Consider the following 9,012-nt stretch of genomic DNA (forward strand, 5'->3'; position numbering starts at 1 on the left):
TTAGTGGAGGAAAAAATTATATAGCAATACATTTGTATTATAGAATGCACAGTATGGTACAAAGTTTAGTAGAACAATGAATATCGGACCATGCTGGAAAAAGCCATGCATTTTTTCAGTAAGTGCCTAACTCAAGTTAACATGAGATCATTGCCCACATTAGGGCGAAGGCAAACACGAACTTCATGTTCTTCAGATCCTGGAAGAAGTTTAGGCACCGTTATCTCAAGCACAGAACCTGGCCCATCATAGTAAGCTTCTATGTTGGCATCTTCAGGAATCCGAGTTGGAAGTGGGATTTCACGAACAAACTCTCCAGGAGGGCAGTGCTCTGACAATGGCTCTGTAAGCTTGAAGGTTCTATCGTTTCTGGTGATAAATGGCTTGCGAGATATGCTCACACAAGAAACCTTTATGATGCCGTGAGTCACAGTATTCCTCCAAGTAACTTTCACACTGGGAAGATCAACGAATGGTAGACTGATAATGATCAAGTAACCTTGTTCATCCTCATAAATAGTTTTTGAAGCTGTAACTGGTCCACTCACATTCTTCATCACCCCACTGAAGTCATTCAGCCAGAGTGATTCGCTTGGGTGCATTACCAAATCTGGAATCCGATCAGATGGAGGATTAACTGCCAAGCAACATTCTTCATCATTCCCATAGAAGAAAAAGTCCTTCCTTTTCTTGCTGCTAATAGAAGAAGACAGGTTTATCCCATCACCATTACTGAGGTTAGATAGATGAGTTGATAAATTGAGCACAGGTCCATTAAGCAGCTTCTTTGGATGGGGATTTGGAACACTCTTGATGAGAGGAAGGGGTCTCTCAAGCTCAAAGTCTGTGTTGGGAAGATTCCTCCATGAACTGAAATCACTAGCTTCTGGTGGGATTGTGAAGTTCAAATCACGGCCAGTGAGTTCAATCCACTTCTTCTGCTCATCCTTATCAAGATTCATAAGATTGGGTGCTGGAACAACCTCAATGCCATGCAAACATTGAGGATTTGAAAGCCCTCTGTAATGCTTTCGTTGCATACGGTGGGATCGAACAAAACCCCGGTCGGCGCTGAATGGAAATGGACGCTCCCCTTGGCGGGAATGCCCATTCATGTAACTCCTCAACTGCATTTTACCCAAAGCATTCTCTGGCCTCTCCTTGAAAACCCACATGTACATGTTCTCCATGTCGTGTTGAACCATGAAAACATCAAGCTTAATGTCGGACTTATCGAACCCTGAAACACCATTGCTATCCCTAACAACCTTGGCCTTGGACTTCTCAAGCAATGCTGGCTTGAAGTAAAATCTGAAGAAAAACCAAGCACCCCATATGCTATCAAGCCGCTTGGCGCATTTCCTTCCAACTTTGGGGAGTTGGAGAAAGCTCTCAGCCTCGTATCCTTGAGCACCACCGAGACCAACATCCAGCACTGTATCAGAAGGGTCAGGATTCCATGGCTGTGGAGGGGGACTGCGCTCGACCGAGAGGGGCAAATTGATATCAGGTGGACATGAGAGTGTGATTTTGCCATTCATATCCAGATCCAGTTCCTGATGAGAAGAAGGTGCACTTGAATCCATGGACAAGAGTGTGGAGGGATGATGATTCTCCAATTCCATCGAAAGACAACATGTGAGAAGTGAACCACCCATTGGATTGAACTACCTCATCAGTTTGATGAGTTTTGCTTCTGGTCGGTTCAATGTTGCCATTCCAAAAACAATTGAACAAAACAACCTTATAAACACCGTCATCATTCATATCAATCCCCAAACCAATATCAAACACTCCATTCCCATTCTTTTATTAAAAAACCTAATTTACGAATAAGATAACACAATCCTAACACACCCACCAAAGAAAAAAAATAAATTAAACCATACAATACAGGATACCAATAACGCTATCAATCATAAAAATCCTACCTTTTACCATGGATTCAATTTCAAAATTGAAACTATACATCTTTTTTACACAACTGCAATTCTTAATACTTTTCCAAAATATATTTAATTTCAAATTAGAGACACCCGAAAAGAAAATTGAAGGAGATCTTCAAGGAGTACCTCTGGGAATAAGCATCGAAAAATGAAAAAGATGAGGAAGCAGCAATGGCTAAGATGGTGGTCTTCTCCATCGTGTCATCCATACCATTGAATTCTACCCTAGACTTTTCTTATTTTTTTTCCTTTTTTTTTTCTTTTAAGAAGGAAAAGAAAAGAAAAAATACTATGTATTGGTGAGGCGGTGAGTGTGAAAAGGAAACAGAGAGAAAGGAAGAAGCAGAAACGTGATGAAGCGTCTCACTGGAGCAAGAACCACGAAACAGGTTCCGTAGGTTAAACTAAAGCCTGCATTGACAGTGAACCGGGCCTGTTGGACCAGCCTGCCTTCGTTTGTCCATCACTACTACGCGAAAAAGACTTTTTTTCTTTTTTTTTACGGACAAAATAATAGTTTAAATAAAAAATAAATAACAAAGCATATTTTTAGTATATTTAATTTCTTCTCTTATAGAAAATATATACTGTGCCTTCAGTCAGTTTTAATACAAACGGTCTTTTAAACCAGTCAATAGTTTTCTCTTCTTCTATTATAATAAACTAGACTTAAGGTTAGATGAATTTTGTATCAAATTATAATGGATGACATAAAAAGGGTCATCTTATTAATTTATATTTATAAACTAAAAATATAATCCTATAATACAAAATCAATCTAATTAATCCATTAATATGTTTTGCGTGAATGTTGTCGAATCCACACATAAAAGTAATATTTACATGAATTTTAAAAAAAATATTTTTGAAAATAATTTAAATTTTTAATCTGTAAACAAATTTCTAATATGTTTGTGAAAATAAATATTTGATTATGAATAAATAGTTAGATTATTTTTCATCGAGTATTGGGAGAATGATTCATTGAATTTTGAGAAATAATGAATTGACCATCCAAAAAATAAATCAATGAATTTGCTTTATTTTATTTTGTATATTTTTTAGTGGATGAAGTGTATGAAGTAGATGATCAATCAATAAATAATTAATTGTTTTATACTCTTATTTAGAAAGTGTTGGTTAGATGGTAAATTATTTATCTTTTTTAATGTGGATTTTTAATAATTTTCTTTTATTTAATAAAAGGAGGTGTACTTGCATTATTTTATCATTATTCATAATTTTTTTTATTTGAAAACAAGTACTATTCTTAAAATTTTGTCTAAGTAACATTATAAGAATTACTATTACATCGAATATTTTTTTTTAAATTTATTAATAAATTTTTTATTTTATAAATAGATGTCAAGTGAGCTAATCTGATTCACATAGTTAATCATGGTTGGATTAAAAATTAGTGAATTCAACCGGCTTATTTTATAATAAGTAAAAAATATTGTAATTTGATTTAACCAACCAGAGGTTGGTGTATTAAGTGGATTAACTCACTAACCCATCTAAATATAAAAAAATAAAAAACATTTGTATTTTTTTTTGTTAACTTACAAACCTTAGAAAAGAAAAGTAGATGGGAAATGAGTAGGAACAACAAAGGAAGGCAAAGGAGTGGTGGATGAGTAGCAAATAAGCGCTCGAGGAGCACTAAAGGAATGTGCAAAAACACAAAAAGAATGCAAAGGAACACAAAGTAGCAATGAAGGACCAAATCATAGGTGACCATATCTAATGGATAGAAGATCGAACACCACCAATCCGAGAAGAGGCACTGATGGCTAGGACTCAAACACTGAATCTTGCTTCCCATCCTTCAAAGGCAAGTAGCATAGCAATGAGTGTGGGAGTGATGGAGAAATCAGTGTGAAAGAGGTAAACAAATTACGTTGTTTTTTTTAGTTTTGAAAGATAGTTATTTTAAAACATAACTGGGTTGCGGGTCTGCCTACCATAACCCAACTCAAACTTGTATAACCAGTGGATTAAGTGTTTTAAACCCATTTTGACTCATAATTGGATAAAAGTTAAAATTTTCAACTCGACACGGTTCAAACCCATGGTGAGCTGGGTTGGCGCACAAGTTTTAACTCATTTTGACATGTCATAAATAACCTAGGATGGTAATGCCAGTTTGTCCCATTTTGGCCCGTCCCGTATTTGGCCTGCAAAAATTTGTTGAATCGACTCGCACCAATAAGAAATATGAGCTAACTTCTCTTACTCGTCCCGTGTAACATCTGGCTTGCGGGTTTGTAAGCCGACCGACATAAAGATTATTTATTTTTTAATTTTGTTATTTTGAATTAACAAACATAATGTGTTGCGTTTAAGGAAGAGAATAAAAGACATAATTTAAACGTAACTAATAAAATATTCATTCAATGTGGTTGTTAAGATTTTTCTATTGAAAATATGAGCACTATTAATCATAATGGTTAGGTTCACGCATTTTTCTAAATATTTAATTAATAGTTTTTTTACTTATATATACTTAATAATTACATATCATACTTATTGCATCATGAAGTATTTGTCATTCCATCTAATATTAATAACTTTTTTGCACTAAATTTATGCGGGTTATGCAAGCTAACCCACGTCATCTTGTCGTTGGCCTGCACAGGCTGTGGGTTATGCGGGATAGGCCAAAGCGGACCAATAGACTACAAATCTCAGCTTGCCCAACACTTTTTTTACGGGCTGACCTGCATGACCCACTTCACCCTGCATTACTTCTCCAAAATAACCTAAGCTTTTGATCTCTTTAAAGAAGCATAATAATTAATTTGAAAGGAGCACAGACGGAATTATCATAAAATGTTAAAATTTTTATGTTGGTACATGTAAATATATAAATTTTTTATCCTTTTTTTAATATATGATATTTAATTTTTTCTTTTATTTAATAAAAGGAGGTGCACTTACAATTTATTATTATTATTATTATTTATAAATATTTTTTATTTTAAAACAAAATATTGTATAAGTAATCCAATAAGAATTAGTATTACATGAACATTTTTTCAAAATTCATTATTAGAATTTTGAGTTTAGAGTTCATAATCATAAATAACTTAGGATGGTAATATCATTTCATCCTATTTTGGTTGTCCCACTTATGACCCGTTAAAAATGGGTCGGATTGACCGATTCCACATAAAAATAATGACTAATTTCTTTGTCTTATACCGCATAACATATGGGTCACGAGCCTACGAGTCGACCCGCATAAGAATTATTTATTTTTAAATTTTGTTATTTTGAATTAACAAGCATAATGCGATGCGTTCAAGGAAGAGAATAAAAAAACATAGTTTAAACATAACCAATAAAATATTCGTTAACAACTAAACTTTTTGAATCTTGAATTTTTTGATTATGGATATTAAGATTTTTTTATTGAAATTATGAGCATTATTAATCATAATGGTTAAGTTCACATATTATTCTGAACGCTTAATTAATAATCCTTATACTTATATATGCCTAATGATTACAAATAATCTTTCTTGTATCATGGAGTACTTGTTAGCATAAGTGACTTTGGTGCATGAATTTGATGAAGCAAGTGCACGAGATCATATGAGGTTGATGAAGAATTGATGAAGATGCATTGATGATCAAGCTAGAGACCTACTAAATCTAGAATTGACTTTAAGATCATGGAGCTTGTTATTTGTATTGTATTCGTAGACCATATGACATAGGTTAGATGTCGTTTTATCATGGGTGTGCCCTTTTTAATCTGTTAAAAGGGTTTTTAACAAGTTAAAAGGTTTGCTGCATACAGTTTTGGTGTGAATGTAATCAATCAGTTGAGATGTTATTCAATCGACTAAATTCACTTAAGTAAAGTGAAAATCAATAGATTGTACGAACAAATCAACCCGTTGAATTCACTTATGACCAAGCATATAAGTTGGTTTTCAGAGAGATGAGTCACAACTTGAGATTTTTTAGCACGAAAAATAGTGATACGTATTTTAAAACTCCTTCTCTCTGGATTATACAGTTTGCATCTATTGATGGAAGATCTTGGTTGATATTGAAAGCATTTTTACTTGGTTGAAGCTAGAAGAACACATGTTTGGTTGGCTAGGGAGAGCCTCCATTAGGTTTGGTTGTTCTTGTACTTCTGTGTTATTCCTAGTGTGATTCTGGGTCTGTAAGTGGGATTCCTATAGTGTTAGGGATATGATTCTTGTGGGATTCACGAATCTTAGTGTTCTGCTTTATTCAAAAGTGTAATCTTGGAGGGATTGTGTAAAACTTTTGATATAGTACATGATCAGGCTTAGGTTGTCCTGATAAACTGGATGTAGCTCAGTTATTGAGTGAACCAGTATAAAAATTATTATGTGATCCTCTTTCCCTTATTTTGTTCATCATCTAAATCTCAACAAAATCAATTAAATCAATCTTTGTAAGATGTGCATGTGTTTTCATGTTATCTGGTCGTACCTGATCGGTACTATTTTAGTATGGAACTAGACGATCTCAAGAACCCTCTGTGTCCATTCTTCTTCCGCTCCTCTCCGGACTCTTCCTAGATCTGATCGCTGCGTGAACTCCGAGGGTGGGAATACCTACATGCACTTCGACGCTTAAGTCAAATAGTGATTCGATATGAGGCGTATGTAGTAAAGTGAGAAAATCATACCTCTTTGTAGTCACTAGACCCTAATTTATATTTTTCACTTGACAAACTTGTTATTATTATTTGCGGGTCGTTAGTATTCGAGGATAAACTCTTTCCTTTCTGACTAAGATTGCACGTGTCACTTCTTTCCTTATTGACTGAGATTGCTCGTCTGTACATTGTCAAGGATAAGCTCTTTCCATATTGACTGAGATTGCTCATCTGTACTTTGTCAAGGATCAACTCTTTCTTTATTGACTAAGATTGCTCGTCTGTACTTTGTCAAGGATTAATTCTTTCCTTATTTACTGAGATTACGTGCTGCTCGTATGTACATCATCATCCTTACCCAACTGGCCACTATTGGGCCGGGATATACCCAGCCAGGCGTCGGGCCGAGATGTACCCAGCCTCTGCACTATGCTGGCCCCTTTTCCTTTGCCTGCTGGGCTTGCGCGCGCATCTCCTTCCCTCTCCCTGGGGCCAGGATGTGGTCAGTCTGTCCACGTACAGACGGGTCGGGATATGACCGACTTGTTACCCATACACCAGCCCCATTCTCGTAGTGAACGAAGTGAAACACGAAGCTGAAATGTATAAAATTGAGTAGGAAGGAAAGAAATAGTGTGGTTGGCTGAGATGTTCCCACCATTAATACCTAGTGAGATGTGTCAAGATGCATTGAAAAAGGTATTGACCCAGCTCGTCGTTCGAGGCTAATTTGTTATAATGATAGGATGTAATGAGTGGGAGTTTTAAAGGAAGTGTCCCGACAATCTGTAAGATTGGAGTTGAATCCCACAGTGTAAAGGATGCTTGTCCTGACAAAGGTGGTCTACTATAAATATGGGTGGGGTCTTGATTTGGAGTAAAGGATCCACCTAAGAAGTGAGCTAGCCTCCAACCGAGTGTATCCCGCACCGCACTACTCTAGGTATGTCATCCTCCTCTGCTTATTATCCTTCCAGTAGGCATAGTGATTCAGAGAAAAAGTGGATCGTATCCCACTCTCCTGGTAGTGATAGTTCTCAGAGGGATGGCAACGACCCTATTGGTGAGGAGGAGTTTTTTGCCAACATGTGCCGTGACTGAGATGTACCCGACCAATCCTGGTCGAGATGTGGCCGACCTCTTGCCCTTCTGGGTCAGTAAGTCCACCTTCGTGTGTTGTTTTGTGTCATTTTTGCGATATTTATTTTATTAATGTGGGGGGATCATCTAAGGCGATGAAGCTTCCTTTCCCATTGATACATATATTGGGGGATTATCTGGTTTGATGAAGCTTCCTTTCCCATAGAGAAAATGCTAAAAAAGTATTTGATTGATGCACTTGATTTAAATGCGTGCGTGCTTTAGCGATGGAAAATGTAAACGTAGAGTAATAATGATAAAAAATTATGCTTTATTTATTGCTATGATGCCTCGTTAAAACCTTCTTGACCAAAACCCTCAGGAAAAAAAGATCAAGGTAGGAAATAATACACCACTTATTCCGTAATTAATCCACAAATTGTTCGTAAGAAGTCTAAAAGTAAGTCCCTTCTGGGTCAGTAAGTCCACCTTCGTGTGTTGTTTTGTGTCATTTTTGCCATATTTATTTTATCAATGTGGGGGGATCATCTAAGGCGATGAAGCTTCCTTTCCCATTGATACATATATTGGGGGATCATCTTGCCCTTCTGGGTCAGTAAGTCCACCTTCATGTGTTGTTTTGTGTCATTATTGCCATATTTATTTTATCAATGTGGGGGGATTATCTAAGGCGATGAAGCTTCCTTTCTCATTGATACATATATTGGGGGATCATCTGGTTTGATGAAGCTTCCTTTCCCATAGAGAAAACGCTAAAAAAGTATTTGATTGATGCACTTGATTTAAATGCGTGCGTGCTTTAGCAATGGAAAATGTAAGCGTAGAGTAATAATGATAAAAAATTATGCTTTATTTATTGCTATGATGCCTTGTTAAAACCTTCTTGACCAAAACCCTCCTTAGGAAAAAAAGATCAAGGTAGGAAATAATACACCACTTATTCCGTAATCAATCCACAAATTGTTCGTAAGAAGTCTAAAAGTTAAAAATAAACATCTAACAAATTATCTGTAATAGAACTTGATATGTGAGGCGTTCCAGGTTGCTGAAATAGGAACACTTGACAGGTGTTCCAATCTGTATGCGTCCTTACTCACAACTTCCTTGACACGGAATGGCCCTTCACAGTTGGGCGAGAATTTCTCCTCGTGTTTCCAGGTAGCGTTTGCCATTTGCCACACCAGATTTCCCTGGTGAAAACACCTAGGTTTGATTTTGGTATTGTAGCAGCGTTGGGCTCTCAGCTTGGTGTATGAGTCTTTCTCTTAGGCTGTTTGCGTAGCATCTGCACGTAGTTGGTTGGTCTACATGTACAGTCAT

General features: G+C 36.3%; 1 protein-coding gene across 2 annotated transcripts; it reads right to left on the reverse strand.

Annotated features, from left to right (window-relative positions):
* LOC114191622 lies at positions 1 to 2,343 on the reverse strand. Of its 2 annotated transcripts, none has more exons than XM_028080919.1 (2): positions 2,073 to 2,343; positions 1 to 1,696 (listed from the first exon to the last, which is right to left on the reverse strand). In XM_028080919.1, exon 2 carries the CDS (start codon positions 1,656 to 1,658, stop codon positions 132 to 134), a length of 1,527 nt encoding a protein of 508 aa, XP_027936720.1. In that variant the 5' UTR covers positions 1,659 to 1,696; positions 2,073 to 2,343; the 3' UTR covers positions 1 to 131. The 2 variants fall into 2 exon arrangements, with proteins under 2 accessions (XP_027936720.1, XP_027936719.1); XM_028080918.1 differs by having other exon boundaries at positions 1 to 1,743.
* Positions 2,344 to 9,012: the final 6,669 nt, after the last annotated feature.

The sequence above is a fragment of the Vigna unguiculata genome, chromosome 7 (assembly GCF_004118075.2).
Source record: "Vigna unguiculata cultivar IT97K-499-35 chromosome 7, ASM411807v1, whole genome shotgun sequence".
NCBI lineage: Eukaryota > Viridiplantae > Streptophyta > Magnoliopsida > Fabales > Fabaceae > Vigna > Vigna unguiculata.